The sequence below is a fragment of the Urocitellus parryii genome, chromosome 15 (assembly GCF_045843805.1).
Source record: "Urocitellus parryii isolate mUroPar1 chromosome 15, mUroPar1.hap1, whole genome shotgun sequence".
NCBI classification, from domain to species: Eukaryota; Metazoa; Chordata; class Mammalia; order Rodentia; family Sciuridae; genus Urocitellus; species Urocitellus parryii.
Window position 1 is genome coordinate 24376904 of NC_135545.1, and position 21655 is coordinate 24398558.

At 45.4% G+C, this 21655-nt stretch overlaps 1 protein-coding gene across 1 annotated transcript in view; it reads left to right on the top strand.

Moving 5' to 3' along the window:
• Gpt2 (glutamic--pyruvic transaminase 2) overlaps positions 1–20777 on the top strand; it is a 37768-nt gene extending 16991 nt beyond the window's left edge. Inside the window, exons 5-12 of the mRNA XM_026406880.2 lie at positions 645–778; positions 3001–3244; positions 7041–7120; positions 9370–9506; positions 13528–13702; positions 15568–15723; positions 16679–16791; positions 18365–20777. Of these exons, the coding sequence (XP_026262665.1) occupies positions 645–778; positions 3001–3244; positions 7041–7120; positions 9370–9506; positions 13528–13702; positions 15568–15723; positions 16679–16791; positions 18365–18455 (1130 nt within the window). The 3' untranslated portion in view covers positions 18456–20777. The remainder of the gene's footprint in view (positions 1–644; positions 779–3000; positions 3245–7040; positions 7121–9369; positions 9507–13527; positions 13703–15567; positions 15724–16678; positions 16792–18364) is intronic.
• Positions 20778–21655: the final 878 nt, after the last annotated feature.

Consider the following 21655-nt stretch of genomic DNA (forward strand, 5'->3'; position numbering starts at 1 on the left):
TTTCTGGTCAGAACCTCTCACACCTGGAGAGTAGTTACCACTGTTCTTACTTCTGGCACCATCAATTAGTTTTGCCTGGTTTTAAACTTAATGTAATAAATACCTGACTTTAGATTCCAAATGAAAGCCTAAGGATAGTCTTGATATGGAGTGGAGTCGGGGATATGGCTGGCAGCCCCAGGGATCTGTGGTTGGTGCTGGTCAGGGCTCTGGGCTGTTTTGCAGCATAAGTGTTGACCCATTCTTTTAAGTTAAGTGGAACCATGTGTGGGCAACTGTCGTAAAAGCATAGAAAAATGCCAAGATCTAATGGCTACATTTATATGTAGAACATGTGTCAATCACAGGAGGGTGGGTTAAAGAGGTATGGGCATAGTTTAGCGGGTTAGGAGGCAGGTCCTGGAATAATGTTTAACATATAGTAGGTGCTCAGTAAATATTGGATGATAGATGGATGGTGCAAGCCCAGGTAAGTGGTTAAGCAGCTTATCATAATTCCAGAGCCTAGAATAATTGGAGTTGGCTCCTACCTGAGACAACCCCTCCAACCATTCTTCCCCCCCAGTTTATTAATTATATGTCTGTCACCCTGATTCTGGGAGCCAGACATCCCTCTAGTTGCTATTTTGCTTGCTGTCTTACAGGCTCTTACAGTGCTAGCCAGGGTGTCAACTGCATCCGAGAAGATGTGGCTGCCTACATTACCAGGAGGGATGGCGGTGTGCCTGCAGACCCAGACAACATTTACCTGACCACTGGAGCGAGCGACGGCATTTCTGTATGTGTGAGGGTAGCTCGTTTTTACCCAGTGTTTACCCACATGAAGAACAGCCTTGCATGTGGGGGCCTAGTGTTTGAACTGATTAGCAAAGAACAGGCCTGGTAGGGAGGGCAGGCCACTCCTTGGTCCCCCTGTCCTGGTGGACTGCAGTCTTTGAAACTTTTAATCTCTATCAGCCTGGGTACAACTGCAGCCTCAGTTTCCTTCCAGGGTACACAGCAATAGGTTCTTTCAGCTGAAGAGGAGCTGTGGGCATTTGAGGGTGCCTATTGGCCTTTTTATCACTTGGCACCGATCGGTGTCCTCCTCTGCCAAGCTCTGAGCCAGATGCTGGGAAGACCTTAAGGAGACAAACACATCATGGGGCCTCTGTCTACACACTCGGGCTGGAGCAGACCAGTATTAACCTCTCATAAATAAAAGTCATATCACAAGTGTTCAGTTTCTCTTCTACAGTGAAGAGAAGGACAAAGTGCTATAGGAGGGAGCAGCAGGACTCTGGCCTGATGTGACAGGGTCAGGAAGGCTTCTCCAAGAAAAGCTGAAGGATACACAGGGGTGAACTGGGGAGGCAGGAGAAGGGGTGTGTTCTGAGCTGAAGGTCAACATATGCCTTTAGTGGCGGTCTGCTCAGTGTTTGGAGATGGAGTCTAGGTGGACGTGTGCACACAGTGAGGAACAGAGTTACCAGAAATATGGCCTGGGGAGACATGGTGGCTAAGTTCAGGTTGCTCTTAGAGGCTACCCTGAGGATTTAGGTCACTGGTCTAAGAACAGCAGGGGCCCACTGAAGCAGATCGGGCACATGATTCAGTAAATATTCCTGAATTTAAGCCTTGGCTGAGAGGAGCCTAGTAGATGTGAGGAAACATTTAGGAGGTGAGAGAAGAGGTGACTCAGACTGGGGAGTCAGCCATGGATTGGGGGTGGGGCAGGGGGGTGATGGTATCAGTGGATACTTGGCTGGAGGAGTCCAGAATTCTGGATTTGGAGTACTGGTGATGTTCATTTTGTGTGTATGTGTGTGTGGTGCTGGGGCTCTAACCCAGGGTCTCGCTCTGCCAGGCAAGTGCCCTACACTGAACTACCCAGCCCTGGACTCTTGCTTTAGCCTCTTCCTCCAGGGCCTGACTTGGTTCCAGTGAGGTCACTCACCCGTTTTCCAGTTCAGGGAGGAGCGTGCTCTTTGACCCTTTTTCTTATCAGGGTTATCTTAGTCTCCTGACCTCAGGGCTTTTGTTAATGTTTGTTGAACATTTTATTCCTTTCCTAAAACCTTTCAGATAAACACTGGATTCCTGGAGCCATGAGGAAACAGGCCCAGAAACATTAAGTGTTCTGCCTGCTCTGAATCAGTTCTTGTGACATCTGAGATTCTGATGTTGAAGCTCCAGCCCCCAACCACACAGTATCTTCCATTATCTTCTGCTGCCATAAACCCTCTCCATTCCCAGAGAAGCCCAGTATTGGCGGAGGTCCTGGAGGAGAGGAGGCATTCTTGCAGCAAAAAAAAAAAAAGGACCTATGCCAAGTATAAGGTGGAGAGTCTCCCCATGGATGGTTTTGGCTTATTCAGTGAATTATTGTCACTTCCCCCAACAACCCACCGAATTCCCACGGCCTGGTTCCTCGGGAATCCTTCAAAGATCCATCTTGCTCAACCTTGAAAACAGGTTGGCGCGCCACCTGGTGGCAGTAGAAGTGTATTTTATTTCATTTCAACAGCCCCTGTTTGGGGGTCTTATTATTATAAGACAGATTCTAAATTAGAGCTACAGGGATGGGGTCAGAATAATTCTGAGATAGGGTCATTTTGGGGTATATTTTAGAAGTAGTAAACATTCTAACAAGAATTGAGGTTTTCTTTCTATTTGTTTTCTTTTTTGGTGCTGCGGGGGCTTGAACCTAGGGCCTCATAAATGTTAGGCAAGTGCTCTTCTACTGAGCCATACCCCCAGCTCTTGAGTCTTTATGTATGCCATATGTTGTACTAAGAAGTTTGAAGCATTCTATTTTGCTTACTCCTATGGCAGCCCTCATTTCATACCTAAGGAAACTGAGACTCGGGAAGTGAAGCAAGTTGCACGGGCTCGCACTGGAAACAACAGAGGGGCCACTGTAAAAGGCTGGGGCCGGGGCTTATCTGGTTTGTCTGCTCACCAGCGCTCAAAGAGTGGAGAATGGTGGGGAACCTCTTTTTTGTGGCTTTGTGGTTGTAGACAATCCTGAAGATCCTCGTCTCTGGGGGCGGCAAGTCACGGACCGGTGTGATGATCCCCATCCCACAGTATCCCCTCTACTCGGCGGTTATCTCTGAGCTCGATGCCATCCAGGTGAACTACTACCTGGATGAGGAGAACTGCTGGGCCCTGAATGTGAACGAGCTTCGGCGAGCAGTGCGGGAGGCCAAAGACCACTGTGACCCCAAGGTGCTCTGCATCATCAACCCCGGGAACCCCACAGGTCTGCACTTAAATTCCTTGACAGTTTCTTAGGGGTACTGCTCTACTGGAGATTTTCAAAATAAAGGGTTAAGGAATAATGCAGAGTCCTCTCTGCACTCAGTTTCCCAGTCCAATTCCAGATTTCCTAATGTGAAGCCATAAGATTTGCCTCAGGCTGCCTTAGGAGGTGAGCAAATGCAGGCATTTTCTTGGGCAGGGTTGTGTATTATTAGTAAGACCAGTTTTTTTTTTCTTCCTGTTCTCCTTGTATTTGTGAAGACTCATATCCTTGAGATTATTCACTCACTGTCCATCACCATGAGTCCTAGGCCTCATTTTACCTTCTCTCCCACTTGTTTTCTGAACTGGTTTTCAGAATGCTGATGCATGCATTTTTTGTTTTCTTTGATGCAGCATTGCTATGCACCTTGAGGCCTGAAGGAGGAAATGCCATATTAAAAACAAAAAGAGCCTATTTTTAGAAGTTGAAAAGCACCCCCAATTTTGCATATTTTTCTTTAAGAAAAAAAAATACAGTCCTGCCTGTTTTGATTTTTCTGGGTTGCTGGCTTCATATGCCTTGATGCTATTTGGATGCAGAGAACAAGGGCTCCTCTCTCCTCCTTTGTTGAGAGAAGTTGGGTTGGGGCCAAAATGTGTTGGAGTTGATTGTGGAATCTGCTTCTCGGGAACATCAAATGATGCTTCAATCAGCTGAAAGCACCACTTGAATTCCTGAATGCAGAAAATGGGTGCAGCTGGTGTTAATACTGGTTTATTTACCCCAGTGCCTTGAGTGGAAGGATAAAGATTCTAACCGTGGTGGAGTAGGAAATTGACACGGAGCTAGGTTCCCAATCAGATTGTACATTAGAATCACAAAGGGAGCTTTGAAAAAAATTTCAAAGTCTGTACCCCAGATTCTCTGAGGGTGAGGCCTAGGCATCAGTATTCAGTGCAGCAAATGAGAACCACTTCCTTAGAACAGTGGTTCTCAAACTTTTAACTTGTTAAATATAGATTGTGGGCCCTGCTCTTAGAGACTTTCTTGTAATTGGAATTGAATGTGCCCTGGGTATTTCGTTTCTAACAAGTTCCCAGGTGACAGACACTTCTGCTGGTCCCAGGACCACACTTGCAATAGAAGTCTTACAACATCTTAGGAAGGACTGTATTCCTAGTCTGCATTAGAACCAGTTTCTTTCTTGGCCAGGTGTTTACATGAATCTTTTCACTTAGCGGTTTGGGAAGAAGTAATGGCACCAGAGACTTTCCTGTTCTAAGTAAAAGTGTTCTATGAATGTGCATTAATATAAATATTCTTATACAGTAATTTTATGAGTGGCAGTCTCTGGTTTTGTGCTCTGAGGCCATGTGTGAAAATCATTCAGCTGTTAGAAGAGGGATGATGGAAAGTAGAAACTCACCTGGGGTGACCATGTATCTTGTCTGGACCACACACTGTGGCCATTTTGGATAAGAGGTGTCAAAATGGACTGGAGCATTAAGCCTGGGCTGTTTTGGTTTCAAAGACTGAAGGAATTAGATTGTGGGTCTCTTAAGTCTGGGGTAAAGTAGTACACCTGAACCGGTGTCATTGTCAGAAGAATCTCCATCCATGTCTCAGCTCTGCTTTTCCCTGGATTAGATTCCTTCGAAGGGATGATCCATTCTTGGAAGGGCCTCCAGCAGCTCCAGCCATTGCCCATTAGCTGAGCAACCTTATTGGAGAGCTTCTCCCTAGTTTCACCAAAAGTCTTAGGGCAGATTGTTTGTGGCCTAAGTTTGGTCAACCTCCCTTTCCTGAACCACTTTAAATCACTGAAACTCTTCTCCGGGTCTCTGTCCACGTTCCGTGCTGGAGGTCCCCATAGGACACTCATGATCTGTTACTCAAAGCAGTGAAGGGTGCTCAGAAGACAAAGCAATAGATATTCCCATGATCATGGGAAATTCCTTCCAGCCAGACTCTGATGAGAGACACTTGGGAACCCCTCTCTAGCCTTTAGGGCCTGTATCAAAGACATATTTCCTGTATCTCCCATCTGGGCACAATTGTGCCCTGACCCTTCGAAAGCCATGTAAGGCTTTTCTTCACCACTGTTCATGAGTTTGTCCCTTCAGTGGCTCGGTGGGTCTGCTCTATGTGACTGCTGTGTCCCAGGCACTGGTGAGACATAAGTTATGTCCTATTCTCAAGTTTGCATTATGTACATCAGTGGAATTATTTGCATCCATTGGATCTCATTTCCTCTGCCAGGTTGAAGGCTTTTGAGACTTTGGTCTTTCCTTAGTTTCTCTATGTGTTCCATTTAGCATTTAATGAACATGTTTTTGTACATTCTGGTGCTCAAATCCTTCTTGCATTCTGATAGGATATAGTTATGTGACCACAGGTGTGAGAGGGAAAGGCCAAGAGGGTTTGCAGGAGGTTCTGCCCTTAAGGTAGACATCGCCCTCTTTGTGAGGATAGTGGCTGTTTCCTTAGAGAAACCAGGGCCTGCCACTCATCTGGAATCCCAGAGCCCTGTGCTTGCTTGATATGAAGCCCAGTGGGTACTTGGTTGGCAGGAGAAAAAACAGTTTCTTAATAAAGAAATTAGTTCATTGCTTAGATAGTTTAAGGCAGAAATCCTGGCTGAATCATACCATGCTTTTACAAGATAAATGTATATACATTTTTCCCAACTTTAAAAAAAATTCTTCCATAGACAAGAATATAGGTGTTTTTTAAAATAAATAACATTCTGCATATTGCTATACATTATAATATATATGTATACACAAATAATACATATGCATATGTTTACACATATACACAAACATGTATATAACACACATAGATATGTACATGTATATGGTAAAGAAACATGGCCTTTTAAAAGAAATTGACAAGCCTGATTAGAGTGGTGCTGCTTGAGATGATATTGTGAGCACCTCTGACATTTCCAGTGCACCCTCAAAGTAGGTCTCAGAAAATACTGGGGGAAGGTCTCATTTTTACCTTCTTGTCTTTGTTCCTTTTCCCACCTCTGTGGCATTTCCTGTGACTTACTGTATTGCTGTCTTTCATTTGCACTCATATTTCTAGAATGGATGGTGGTTGTTTTCTTTGTTAGTTTTGAGTCAGTTCCTGAGGGAGGAGAGACTGAGCCATGGAAAACTGCAGAGTGCCGTTATCATAGTCTTTAGCAACACCTAGCTCGCCAGGAACAGCTGACAGGAGATTCCAAAGCTGTTGCCCAGACTCATTCATTCAGCATTTAATCTGCAAATATTTGTTGAACACCTGTTGAGTGTCAGCTTTGAGGATAGTGATGAACCAGGATAGACTCTTGTCTCTGCCTTGTGAAGCTTGTGGGTGCCTTTCTGGGGAGAAGGTGTTTACAGAAGTTGTAAGCACCCCCAATTCTGCTCTGCTGACTCTTACCTAATTACCATATCAGGGTGCATATGGGAGAGCAGGAAGTGAGCTGACAGATTTAACTTTTGAGTTTTATTTTCCTGTATTTCATGATACTTCCCTATCTTCCTGTGCTCCAGAACAGACAAAGAAACATTTCATGCAAACATACCCCACAAGAAATGGAGTGTGAAACCCTACTCCCTCCACATAATTGGTTTCAGTGAGTCAGACGAGAGGCCAACCCTCTGTGCATCCCTGGAGGTTGAGTACACCATCATGGACAGCAACTAGAAGGGTGATCTCTTGAGGCAACATAGGACACCCGAGTGATTCGGGGTGGGATTCTGACCTGGGGACCATTTAAACAGCGTTACAACCTACATTTTGGTTTTTTTGGGGATTTTTATAGGCCAGGTACAAAGCAGAAAGTGCATAGAAGATGTGATTCACTTTGCCTGGGAAGAGAAGCTCTTTCTCCTGGCTGATGAGGTAAGAGCAGTCCCAGCTGCCCTCTCAGAGAGGGGTGGGGGTGAGCTTTCTCTTCTAGGGTGGGATCCAGGCATGAATGTTTTATAGCCAGAGAGAACTTTCTAGATTTTGGAGAAATGATTCTGGTCAACAGTAAGGATGTTCATTCTTACAGCCTATGAGTCTGTGACCTAACTTATCCCTATATTGGTTTGGATACTAATTAGTTGTAAATATCAGAAATTTACCACAAATCACTTAAACTATAAAATAAGTAAAATAAAGGAAGGGTCAGATGTGTGGCTAGATCCAAGGACTCAAACCATATCTTCCATATTCTCTCTCCTCCTTTCATCTCTCTGTTTTGGCTTCAAAACATAGGCCTATTATCTTCCCAGCCCAGAAAGATTTTTTTTTTAATATTTAGTTTTTAGTTGTAGTTGGACACAATACCTTTATTTTATTTATTTTTTTGTGGTGCTGAGGATTTAACCCAGGGCCTTGCACATGCTAGACAAGTAAGTGCTCTACCGCTGAGCCACAACCCCTGCCCCCAAGAGAGAATTTTTTAAAACATATTTTTTAGTTGTAAATGGATCTTTCATTTTATTTATTTATTTATATGCAGTGCTGAGGATTGAACCCAGGGCCTCACAACTCCAGCCCCAGAAGGAGAGAATTTTATCCTTGTAGTTTCAGCAAAAGTCTTAGAGTTGCACTTCATTGGCTCAGCCTATGCAATAGCTGAACCAGTCACTTTGGCCTGGGAATTGTAATATGCAACTTGGCCAGGCCCAGAGCAAGGGGCAAGATATGGGATTCCTCCCTGCCTATCTTCTGCAAATCTCCAAGTGGAAACCTGGGGAGTCATTCCTTAAGGGCAAATCATGAGAATGTGTGCCCCATGGCAGAAATGACAAATGACCCCTCCATAAAGCTGCAGTTTTTTGCCTCCTAGTATTTCCATATCTACCATCTCATTAACTCTCTCAACAACCTGAAGAGGGTATCTTAATTAACCCTGTAACTGTTGCTTCTTGAACCCCAGTTCTGTAGCAGAGGCCTGCCCATTCTTCTTCTGCCTTTCAAGGAAGAAATTGAGGATCTATCAGTTCCATTTTCGTTTCATCTTTATTTCTGTACGGTTTCTGGTTAGTTGTAGCTTCTAGCACACTACCTTCCTTTCTTTGTTCCTTGGCATTCCCACCTCAACTCCATGCATATACACAGCTTCCCCATTAGATTGTTGCCATAATTAACCATAGAAGGATCTAAAACTTTCATTTTTTTAAAGTATTTTTTTATACCTTTATTTCACTTATTTATTTTTATGTGGTGCTGAGGATGGAACCCAGGGTCTCACATGTGTGAAGCGAGTGCTCTACCGCTGATCCACAACCCCAGCCCCAAAACTTTCATTTTTAAAGGAGAGAAGGGACCGAAGAGAGACCCATGGTTTTCCTTGTGACCTGATGCACAGCTTCCCGTCTGAGTCTGGGAGGAGGAGGAGGAAGAGGCTGGTGCTTGGCATGTTGAAGATGGAGCCTGCCTAACACTCCCAGTAGCCCTTTGGGCCCCTAGAAAGCTTCCATTTCCATGATTTCCAAAATGGGTGTGGGGAATTTAATCTCAAGAGCTAAATTTAATTTAACTCTCAGCTTGCACGCTGTGGGTACTAGACTCTGGAGATTGGGGGGAACAAAATGGGTATGGGTGCTGGTTTGACAACAAAAAGTGGAGAGAAAAAATAATTGTAACCTGGGTGTTATGAAGGAAACCAGACAGAGCTAACTGCTTAAACAGGGAGATCAGAGAACATTAATTGCTCATTAATATTATTAAAGGAAGGTTATCATTGTGCTTTTGGAAGAAAATTTTCTTGAGAATATGGGAGTTCTTGGTATCATCACTGGTCTGAGAAGTTAGAGAGGAAGTCTGGAGATTGGATGGGGATGAATGTGAGAGAAATCAAATGAACCCCTAAGATATCTTAAGGTCAGGGTCTAGCCTGAGGCCTCTTCTCTTTGCTTGTTCTGGAAGTTCCTTCAAGTGATATTTTGGTTCATTCCTGGAAGTGGCAGTGGAGGCTGGGCTGGCTGGTCTTTTCAGGTCTGGGCCTCAAACACACGATCTGTTGGTTATCCCTCAGCATATGTGACCCGTCATCCCCTGTGTTCTGCCATCTTGGCTGCACACAGCAGCAGCCCTCATGGGCTTAGATCTCTCAGAAGAACTTGCCTTAACTGTCCCTGTGGCATCCTTCCCTGCAGGTATACCAGGACAACGTGTACTCTCCAGATTGCCGATTCCACTCCTTTAAGAAGGTGCTTTATGAGATGGGGCCTGAGTACTCTAGCAACGTGGAGCTCGCCTCCTTCCACTCCACCTCCAAGGGCTACATGGGCGAGTATGTTGGCTCCACCTTCACCCCTCACCCCTACTTTCCCTGGGCCTTCCTAGGGATTTCCCAATGCTGCTGTCTCCTCTTTGCCTTTTCCTCTGCCCTGCCCTATGGTCCACTCACTTGGCTGGAGGGAAGGCAGCCTTCTGCTGACCTAAGAATCAGGAGACAAGTCTGCACCACCCCAGAGAGGAGCTCAAGGGTATGAGAACCACCCTTCAACAGAGGCTCACACTTATAAAGCCATGCTTGAAAGAAACCAGACTGTGGATAAATGACAGAAATGAAAACAGGATCTCATAGTAGTTCCAACACCTAGAGTTTTCTGTCATGTCACTGTTGCTCTGACATTGATTAAAGTCTGCAAGGAGTACAGATTTGAGTTGACAAACAAATGCTATTAAACTGATGGGCCAAGCTCTGCATGGAAGGCTACCTTGACCCTGGGTGACCTCAGGGCCAAAGGGTCAGCTTCAGTCCTCATTTGACGAATACTTCCTGAGTGCTTACTGATCTTCACTCTGAGGATATAACAGTGAATGAACTACAGCAGTCCCTGCCCTCATAGGGCATATGTTCTAGGAGGAAGAAGGCAATAGACAAATGAGGAAAATCATATGACAAGTCAAGAACAATAACCAGAGGAATGCCGGGCAGGGGAGTGTTGCAGGCTTAACTAGTGCACCCCCACTGAGGAGTTGGCCTTTGAGTTAAGACCCAAAGGAGGGGGAGGGAGGGAAACATCTAGGGTAAAGACATTCCAAGCAGAAGGAATAGCACATGCAGAAGTGCAGAGGTGGAAGCATACATGGGGACATGGAGGAGCAGCCCCAAGGCTGGAAGGATGAACAAGGGGAAAAGTAGCAGAAGGTGAGACTAAAGTCATAGAGACCAGATCACTTGGGCCACTTTGATTACTTTCTGCTTTTATTCAGAGTGAGATGGGAGCCATTAGCATGTTTGAGCAATAGTATGACCTCACCTGACTTGTGTTTTGTTAGACTCCTTGTTCAATTAGGAGCAGGGACTCAAGTCAAGGGTCCATATTAGTCCCCAGGCAAGGTGTCACAGATCAGGGTAGAGATTGGAAGAATGTCTGAAATATCTTCTGAAGGTGGAGTTGAAAGGAGTTGCTGATGGGAAAGATAAGAGAGAGAAGTCAGGGATGAATCCCGAGTTTTCTGTTCAGACACCAGGAAAGATGGAGCTGCCATCAACAGATGAGGATGGTTTTCGGGGTGGGGGGGGGAAGAGAGGGACTTTCACCGTGGACATGTAAACTTGCTAATGCTTATTTGGTGTCCAGCTAGAGATGAATGTGTGAGTCTGGAGATCAGGGTGGATATCTGGCTTGAGATTTAAATTTGGGAGATGTTAGTGTATGGGTTGTTAGTTTATTGAAGCTCTAAAGCTGGACATCTCACACGCAGTGAGCTTAACGAAGAGGTCCAAGGACTGGGCCCCCACTGCTCAGAGGTTGGGAGAAGAGGAGGAACCTGCAAAGGACACTGAGAAGGAAAGACCAGGAGATTATTAAGCTAAAGACATTATTCCCAGCCAGTGGAGTTCTCATGTGCCAAATGTCAGTGTGGGGAGTGTTCTCATTTGGTAGGCTGGGAGCTGGTATAACTGTGAAGCTTGAAGAAATATTTTAGCCAGGTTTGGGGGACTGTCCCTTTGGGATGGTTGCCAGGCTGTTGTTGATTTTGTGTGATGTTGACAGGGGTTAGTTAATGCTAGTCTTTCTAGTCTACTCAGGTAGTAGTGCTACTTCCTGGCTAGACTTTTGTATACTGTGTAGAACAAACTGTTCTCTGTTCATTTTCCAAACTCAGCTCTGTTCATCACATACCTACCCATCTCTCCATCTCTGTTATTGATTAGGCTTTTTTTTTTTTTAACCATCTATATTTTTGAACCATCATTCTTTATTTATTTGTATGTGGTGCTGAGAATCGAACCCAGTGCCTCACACATGCTAGGCAGGTGCTCTACCACTGAGCCACACCCCAGCCCTTGATTGGGCTTTTTAACAAACAGTCCCCTGGATGTTTGAATCCCAAGTTATTATTCCCTGTCGTTCTCAGATCCTGATTACCTAAGACTAGAGTGCTTTGCATAATTTGATTTTTTTAAAATTTGTCTTGCCTTGGCCTCCCAAGTCATTGGGATTCTGTAATCCCAGTGTGTGCCACCACACCTGGCCACAGTTTGATTTTCTGCTCCTCAGTGGAGGGTTGAACAGAATGTTCTTTTTTCAACTTTTATTGAAAAAAAGGGGAAACTTTTCCAAAATGCCCAAATTTATCTTCCTGCCTTAGAAGTTCCAGTCCAAGGATCAGATAGGAATCTGTCTTCGCTGGTTCAGTTCAGCTGCATGATCCAAAAAACATTTTATTGAGAATCTCATAATGTCAGGTTCTCTGAAGTTGGGGGTGGGGATGCACAGTTGGGTAACCAGGTCCCTGCCTAAGGGTACCTGTGTTTTTGTGAACATTAATCTGATCACTGGCAGAGACAGACTAGAGAAAGAGGTATGCTCCAGAAGTATGCCTGATACTGCTGATTTGGTAGAGAAACATTTTTTAACTCATTGTATTCTCCCAGCTTATTTTCATATCATTTGACTTGGCAGTAGGCAGGAGTCTTTTGGCTATAACATACAGAACTCATTATGAATTGGCTTACATCAAAGAGGCATTAAAAAAAGTTCTATATTGGCAAAAAATTTAGGAGTAGAGTTGAATCAGAGGACTTAAAGAAGTCAATGGAAGCCAGGTGCAGTGACACACACCTGTAATCCTGTCAACTCAAGAGACTGAGGCAGGAGGATTGAAATTAGAAGCCAGCCTCAGCAACTTATCAAGGCTTTTAACCTTGATAACTTAATGAGACCCTGTCTCAAAATAAAGAACAAAAAAGATCTAGGGATGGAGCTCAGTAGTAAAGTGCCCCTGGGTTCAATCCCCAGTGCCAAAAAAAAAAAAAAAAGTTAGTGGAGCCAGAGTGGTGGTGCATGCTCATAATTCCAGAAGCTCAGGAGGCTGAAGCAGGAGGTCGAAAGTTCAAAGCCAGCCTCAGCAAAAGTGGGACACTGTTTCAAAGTAAAATACAAAATGGGGTTGGGGATGTGGCTCACTGGTTGCGTGCCCCTGAATTCAATCCCCAGTAACCCCCCAAAAATAAATAAATAAAAGTAAAAAGGGCTGGTGATGTCACTCAATGGCAGAGTGGGTTAGTTCCCAGTACTGGAAAACAAGAGTGAGAGAGAGATCTAAGAGGTGCTGGGGATGTAGCTCAGTGGTATGCTTAGCATGCAAGAGGCCCTAGGTTTAATCCCTCAAATCAAAAAGCAAACAAAAAAGATGTCATTGGGACTCCCTGTTTCTGTTTTTTTGTTCTGTCTTATTTCCTTTCTCAGCTGTGCTGTCCTCTGTGTTGGGTTTGTTTTCAGGAAGCAAACATTTTTCCTATGAAAGTCCTCAGGCTGATTCCCATTAGCACCAGTGAATCATGTGTTTGTCCATGGAGACTGCACAGGGCGATGCCGGGACCTCATCTTCTGAGCAAAGGCTACTGTGTTAAGTTTCAGGCTAAGTTGCTATAACAAACCAGCCCCAAAATACAGTGACTCAGACAAGATGGGCATGTCTCTCTCCTTGACATAATAGTCCAAAGGTGGGGGGAAGTCCAGGGTAGTCTGTGCTTCATGAGCTCACTCAAGGACCGAGGCTATTGGCTTTGCCTTCTCTGTCCGTCTCTAGCACTGGGGCTTCTGCTCCAGTATCTCCACCTCTCAGGAAATGGGGAAAGGGAAAGAGGAAGGAATGCACATTGCTTTTTCTTATTAAAAAAAAAGTGAATTTGTGCATATAACTTCCATTCACCTTCTTGCCAGTGGCAAAACCTCAGCTGCACCTGGCCATTTGGTGTTAGGGTGGGGATGGTTACAGATGCTGGCTGTCTGAATTGCACTTTGTGAGGTCTTTTGTAACTGGTGGATGTGTCCCTGTCCTCAATCCTCTAGGTGTGGCTATAGAGGAGGCTACATGGAGGTGATCAACCTCCACCCTGAGATCAAGGGCCAGCTGGTGAAGCTGCTCTCAGTGCGTCTGTGCCCACCTGTGTCTGGACAGGCAGCCATGGACATTGTTGTGAACCCCCCAGTGCCAGGAGAGGAGTCCTTTGAACAATTCAGCCGGGTAAGTCTGCTGTGACCTGCATACATTACAGTTACTATCAGAGTCACAGGTGAATTCCTTCCATGGCGGGTGGTTGGGTTATCTCCAGGTGGCCATACATCTGCTGGTTTGTGAATGTCTGTGTTCTCCAGGGGACATTCATGGTGCCTCCTGGTTCTTGAACTACCCTCACAAGTTGGTTAAGATTGAGGATGCAGAAGGGCTTATTTTGAAGTGGGAGGACTATAGCTGCATGTGGGTAGACCCACCCCTGCTTCCTCTTCCTTGGCTGTGAGCATCCAGATGGGAAGGCACCCGAAGGGAAGTTCCTTGTGTCCTGATAACACTCTCAGGGGATTCTGTTACTGGGCTAAAAAGAAGGGGACATGGAGGGGAACAGTATCAGTTCTAGGCCTTGGGACTATCCCTGGCCTATCCAGCTCCATGCAGTCTAGTCAGGACCTTTCTTTTTCTTTTCTTTTCTTTTTTTTTTTTAAAGAGAGAGAGGAGAGAGAGAGAGAGAGAATGAGAATGAATATTTATTTCTTAGTTTTCGGCGGATACAATATCTTTGTTTGTATGTGGTGCTGAGGCTTGAACCTGGGCCGCACGCATGCCAGGCGAGCGCACTACTGCCTGAGCCACATCCCCAGCCCAGTAAGAACCTTTCAACTGTGTGACAAAAGCCCAACACTCACTAGTTTGAACAAAAAAGGAACTTATAGAGCTGGGCAAGGTGGTGTGCACCTGTAATCCCAGCTACTCTGGAGACTGAGGCAGGAGGATCTCTTGAGTCTACGAGTTCGACACCAGCCTGAGCAACACAGTGTCACCTCATTGCAAAAAAAAAAAAAAAAACACAATAAACTTATGGGCCAGTTAACTAGAAGTCAGTTCCCAACTGATCTAGTCTCACATTTTTTTTCCTTTTCTTTTAAACTGTGATAAAATATACACAGCAAAAGATTCATCATTTTTCAGTATACAGTTCTGTGGCATTATTGACATTCACATTATTATGCAGCCACCTCTACCATCCATCTCATAACTTTTTGTCATACCTATTAAATAATCACTCTTCCTCCCCCCCAGGAACCACTGTTCTACTCTCTGTTTCTGTGAATTCACCTGTTCTACGTACCTGACACAGGTGGAATTATACAATGTTTGTTCTCCTGTGAGTGGCTCATTCCACTTAGCATCCCAGGTTCATCCATGTGGTAGCCTGTGTCACAACGGATGGCTGAGTTGTGTCATTGTACGGATATACCACATTTTGTTTATCTGCTCATCTGTAGGCTCACACCTTTTTACCCGGCTTTCCCGCTGTGCTTACAGAAGTCCTGGATGACTCTGCTCCAACTCTGGGCATGTGTCCAGCTCTGAACCAGTCACTGATTCTGCTTTGCTTCACCTGGGTCATGTGTCCCTGTGCATACACATGGACTGAGAGTGTGTGGGGGTGTCCTCCCAAATGAAGAGCCCTGCTGACTTCAGAAGGAGGCCCGTGTCTACTAGAAGTATTTCTGGGATATTCCACTCAGAGCCAAGTCCATTAGACTGATAGGCAGGGACTGTTTTGCTCATTTTCAGAAATGACATCCTCATATAAGAATAGATCCTATGACCAGGCCACTCAGGATCTTCCCTGTGGCCTGAAACTCCCATGTATTCATGTGTCCCGGGGCACATGGCAGTTTCCTGGCCTGAGAATCCTTGGAAAAACTTCATGTAGGAATATGTGTTTCACCCACTTGTCTGATTGGCTGTGCTCGTGCACACTCAAGCTCATCTTTTGTCAGTCAATTCAGTTACCCATAATGTTGAAGGGATGGCTGTCCTTGTGCTAAGATGCTCACTTCTGTACTTTCCCTGTCTCTCATCAGGAGAAGGAATCTGTCCTGGGTAATCTGGCCAAAAAAGCAAAGCTGACAGAAGACCTGTTTAACCAAGTCCCAGGAATTCACTGCAACCCCTTGCAGGGAGCCATGTATGCCTTTCCTCGGATCTTCATTCCTGCCAAAGCTGTGGAGGCAGCTCAGGTCTGGGACGGGTCGCGGCTGGGCTTGCTCTCTCCCAGGGTTCACTTGAAACAGCCAGGTCAGACTTCCTGCCTTGGAGAGCAGAGATGCTGGCCCTGGGGGCTCTGAACTCTGTGGATTCTCAGCCAGATACTATTTACTGTGTAAAGATGGCATTTTCTCAGATGCCCAGACCCAGCTGCAAGCTGTGGTGATGGGGAAAATATGGCTTCAGCCCCAGGTGAGAGGAACTGATTTGGGCTCTGTTAACACTGCTCCTAAGGGAGGTACTTGGTGTGGTGTGATGCTGGGGGAACAGAAGAACAGAAGAGCCATCTCCTCCCCCAGCCACTGTGTCCTGGAGCTGCACTTCCCAAACTTGAACATGTACTCCAGTCACCTGGGTTCCTGTTGAAATGCCAGTTCTGGTTTCACTGCATTTCCAGCAGATTCTGAGGTGCAGCAGACCTCACCTTGAAGAGCAGGGGCAGAGCGGTGTTTCTTTTCTTTTCTTTTTTTTTTAATAACTTTATTTTATTTGGTGCTGAGGATCGAACCCAGTGCCTCACGCATGCCAGGCGAGTGCTCTGCCTCTGAGCCACAGCCCCAGCCCCAAGAGCAGTGTTTCTGAAAGTGTTGTCCTCACCTCACCCCAGAACCTGCTGAGCACCGTGTGGCTTAGCACGTTAGGAGGCCACCATCAGTGCTTGTTGAGCAGCTACTAGGGATGAATAGAAAGGAAATAGGATGGTAATCCCTGATAAAGTACTGAACTGTCTCAGCTCCTGGCTGGTCTGCAGTAGCCTTCAGGTGTCTGATTCTCTATGCCAGCCACTAGCAGTAGCTCAGGGTAGAAGGGCCCTGTCACTGGAAAGATAACTTGCTGTTTATGTTGTATTTGGTTTATAGTTTTCAATGGCGTGTTGGTACTGTATAAAGCTAGGTATGATTCTAAAGTTCTACCCTGCTCCCATAGGCGCATAAAATGGCCCCAGACATGTTCTACTGCATGAAGCTACTGGAGGAGACTGGCATCTGCGTTGTGCCTGGCAGCGGCTTTGGGCAGAGGGAAGGCACCTACCACTTCAGGTACGACACCCTGTGTACTAGGCAGATCCCAGGTTTTTCCAGGGAAACGTAGGCTCCTTAACATAGAGCACAGGATGGCTGACTTCAGAGCCTGAGAGGGATGGAGCCATACTCCCCACGCATCTCACCCTGTTCAGTCCAGTTGTGAAGCCAAGCTGACCCTCTGTCCAGGGTGACCCTCAGTCCAGTGGACTCCAGGGTCACCTATGAGAGAGATCTTCCTTCACTATTCTTTGTGCCCTCTGCTGACTAATCTATCACATCACCATCAGACATGTCCCAAGTAGTGTTTTCTTCTTTATTTTCCTGTGCTTCAAAGTCTATGACAGCAGCATATAGCTTCCAGATGTCTAGGACAATGCCTGGCACGTAATAGATGCTTGATAGCCCCTTGTCTACACCGTAAGCCTGCTAAGGTGCAACCCGCCACACAGTAGAATTAGCTGTGCTGACTGTGCAGCCTTTCACAGACGTACCCTGGTGCAGCTCCCTGGCAGATAGGCATGCAAATTCCCAGGGCTGAGCCGGGTAGAGCAGTTATAAGGTTTTCCTGCTGAGGTCCATTCTGTTCAGAACAGCATCCTTTCCATGCACATTGCTCTCAGATGTCTCCTGTGGCAGATGCTAAAAAAAGAAAAGTCATGAGCCATTGGCACCTGGAACCAGGTCTTCACTGTCAAGGTTGTGGGTGGTGTTCCTCAGATGGAGAAACCATGTCTTATTGGCCTGTTCTTAGTAAGACTTACCTTTGCAATTCATGGCCCATTCCAAATGTCCTGGGGTTGGGGCATATGTAGCTCAGTGGTAGTGGCATACCAAACCAGCCCTGGGTTCAGTTCTCAGCACTAAGTAATAAATAAATAAATGGTAGTATAATCAAGAAAGTTGCCTATAGGGTCGGGAAGTGTATTGATGGACTGGGGGGAGATAGTAGCTATGACAACGTGGAAGGAGAGCTGTGAATGGAAGTTGTCTCACTGTTAGTCTGACTGCTAGAGGTTTTAGGAAAAAAAAAATATCATCTAACAGGAGTATAGGAAATACCAAGAGTCATGCCCTAAAATGTGTGTACACTAGTCAAAATGTGTTGCAGGCCTTCTGCAGAAATGGGTAAATGCATCTTAGCCTAAATGTTGCCCCAGTTTATTGCTTTTGTTTGCATATATTACTTGGGTGTAAAATATATATATGTATGTATACACACACACACACACACACACACACACACACACACACATAAATATAAAGGAGCCGGGTACAGTGGTGTGCACCTGTAGACTACTGGGAGGCTGGAACAGGTGGATGGCTTGAGCCCAGGAGTTCAAGACCAGCATGGGCAACATAGTGAGACCCCATTTTGAATGAACGTATATATGAATGGGGGAGAGAATGGCCCCCCACAAGTGCCAGGTACTATGCAAGCTGTCAAAGAGGACAAGTCAGGCCTGTCCCTCTCCGTGCACCTTACCGCCACCTCCTTGTCTCCACTCTGATAGAGCAAGATGAGCTGCTGGATTCATTCCTGTCTCCTTTTCTAGAGCAGTCAGGCTGACACTGTTCTCTTTCCTGACAGAATGACCATTCTCCCTCCAGTGGAGAAGCTGAAGACAGTGCTCCAGAAGGTGAAGGACTTTCACATAAAGTTCCTGGAGAAGTATGCGTGAGGATGCCTCAGGCCCCAGGGGAGACCCCCATCTCCAGGTCTCCCCCCGCAATGCCGCCCAGGCCTCCCCCACTGACTCTGCCTCAAGGTCTCACTGAGGCCACTGGTTGTGTCCATCATCATTTTGCCCAGGAGACTTCTTTCTCTGTGCCTTGGTGTTGGGAGCACTTCTCTTCTGAGCAAATATGAATTCTCAATGTCTCAAAGGCTGTTTTTTTGATGCAACCAAAGCAGAGGGGTCTTGCTCAGTAGATGTGGCCAAGTTCTCCAAATCATCTATCATTGCTTTTGGAAAGTTCCCTTGGGTTTTAAACAACCAGGGTATGTCGGATGAGATGTTTTAGATCTGGAGAAACAGGTTATTGGGAAATGTATGACAACCATGGTGAGGACTGGAAGCCCAGAACATCTAATGTGATCTATGAAATAAAACCCTTAGTGGTGTGAAAATGTAGTCCTTCAAACAGTAAAGCCTGGAAGTCCAGTGGGGACTCAGACAGGGTCCATCATTCTGGCTTGGGGGCAGTCAGGCCCATCTCAGAAAAAAACCATGAGGGCAGTAGCACACAGGACAGGTTGCCAGGCTAGGTTGTGGTAGACGCTGGGGACGATGCCCAAGATTAGAGGTCCTGTAGGGAAGAGTGGGTGTAAGTCAGGTACCTGGTTGAGCCAGGTCTCTGCTTCTGAGCAGGGGGTATTGAAGGGCTTTGGGGATGAAGGGGTCTCTTGAACATGCTAGGCTGAGATCTTGGTCTGAGAGGTCTCCCTGGACTTCAGGGACACAGGGCACGTAGCCCAGCAATATCCTAGTTATGAGGAGAGGGTCTGCCTGTTGGCTTGTGGATCTCCCCCTGGTTACCCAGTGACTGTTTTCTCCCAAGGGCTTGATTGAGTCTTTACACACATCGCCCCCTGCTGGCAGCAGCAGAGATAAGGAAAGACTAAAAATGTCCTAAGCCGGGAAGGGATCCTTAAGGACTTGACCAACCAATGACAGTCAAGCCCCTGTAGTTTCTTCAGTTATTTTAAATGGAATTAAAGTCCATTTTGTAGCTCTTAATTGTTTGAAGTGCCTGGGAGCTTGCTATGGAGGAGTGAATGCAATCTGATTTGCTTATTCAACTGAATTGAAGTGTTTTAACTTAATGCAAAGTGTTTTGCCTTCACATTAGCTGCTGCCTCCCCTCCCAGCTCTGCAGACAGGGACTGGTAGCATCAGTCATCTCTCCAGGTCAGGAAGGTATCATCTACCAACCATGCCCCTTCCCTGGCATTAGTAAACCTGGACCAGGCTTGACCCACACTCCAGAAGCTCAGTACTCCTATCCTCCTCACCAGGCACCCTCCCCCTTACCATCTGCCTATTCCAGGAAGTTAGGGAAACCATGGCCAGCTCAGGAGTTTGGGGACCCAACAAGTCCCAAAATGGAATTGAAGGAGCTGGAGAGAGAAATCTGAAGAATAAGGAGTGAGGTTTGAAAGCAGCCTCCTATGCTACTACTTCCACACTGGGTCCTTCCTTGCAGGGGAACACCGTAGAAAACTTCAAATGGTCATTACTCATTAGCATTATAGTCCCTGTGAAGAAAGCCGCCACAATCCCAAATAACAAAAGGGAATGTTTTGGCACTTTTTCTTCCTTAAAAAGTTGAAAAAGTTGCACTCATGCTTGCCGTATGCTATATGAACCAGGATGTGTCCCAGAGTCGTGAGATTTCTGGTAGAAAGGTTAAATAGTAGAGGCTAGTATATTTTTTATATTTTTGTAACAATTGCTTTTTTCATGGGGGGAGGAGGGGCTAGTATTTATAGTCTTAACAAGTCCAGTAATTTTTTATAAGTCTCTTCAGATTATAAATAACCCCTAAAAACTTTACCACGTTTACATGATTTTTTAAAAGACGCCATATATACTTGGTTTGCTTTAAAAAAAAATGAATAATAAGGTCAGCTAGTTTAGGAGGCTAACTTCAGGTAGGAAAGCCAATCATGATTAATTTGATTTTCTGCAGATTCTATTCTGATGCCTTTCCTGTTCCGGTACCATCTTAGAAAGTTGATGGTCATTTGGGGTTGCACTTTGTATCTACACGTGTGCGGTTTCTGTTGTTCACCCAGCTCTGCGTGTGGGTGATGCTGGGGAAGCTTATGCCAGGCTGTCCCTTGGCTGGTCTGTCACCTCACATCTTGAGACTGGGCTCATTGTTTCTGTTCTGATGTGTGGAGGTTTGGGGAGGAGCAGACACAGACATCTCCTGACAAAGGTACTTGATGATAACTCTGCTGGAAGTTTCTAAACAATAAAATATGTGTTCCAAAATGGTGACTGGTGTTTAACTCTCCTCACTAATTTTGCTTTTGTAATGTACATTCCTATTGCAATAACAAGCACTTCATCTTACACACTATACCCTTCAGTTACAGCTTCTCAGTTTCCTTTTTGTCCTAGGGTTCCACCCTAAGGACATTAGGACCTTGAGCCGCTTTTTCTTTTACTTGAGGTGGAGAAACTTCATGCATCCTTTGAGCTGGGATGTTATTAAAAATGAATGCTGAGGGCTGAGGTCGTAGCTCAGCTGTAGAGTGCTTGCCAAGCACACATGAGGCACTGGGTTTCATCCTCAGCATCACATAAAAATAATAAAGATATTGTGTCCATCTAAAACTAAAAATATGTATATTAAAATTAAAAAGAGGGCTGGGGTTGTGGCTCAGTGGTAAAGTGCTTGCCTAGCATGTGTTAGGCATTGGGTTGGATCCTTAGCACCACATAAAAATACATAAATTTAAAAAATAAAGGTGTGTCCATCTACAACTAGAAATTTTTTTAAAAAGTGAATATGGAGACCTTTGTTTTCTGGTGAACATGATGGCATCTTTCTGGGGCATGGGTGTGTAGGAGGAGCTGGAAAGGGACATTGTAAGGCCAGGGGCCACAGGGGAGTTGTCTATACAAGAGTTGCATTAATTGTCCCCAGGTTTCCCATATCCACACTGGTTTTGATATGTGATTTTTAAACTTTTTCTCCCAAATAAAATTTCTATATCTTTATTAAAGAAAATTTAGAAAATTTACAAAGAAAAATCAGGACCCTCTTTCTTGGAATCATTACGAACCTACTCCAAGTAGCTTAAGCAGCCAAGAGAAGTGTGTTGTCTTATGTGACTGGGAGGGAAGCTGGCTTGGCTTCTAATGTTCAC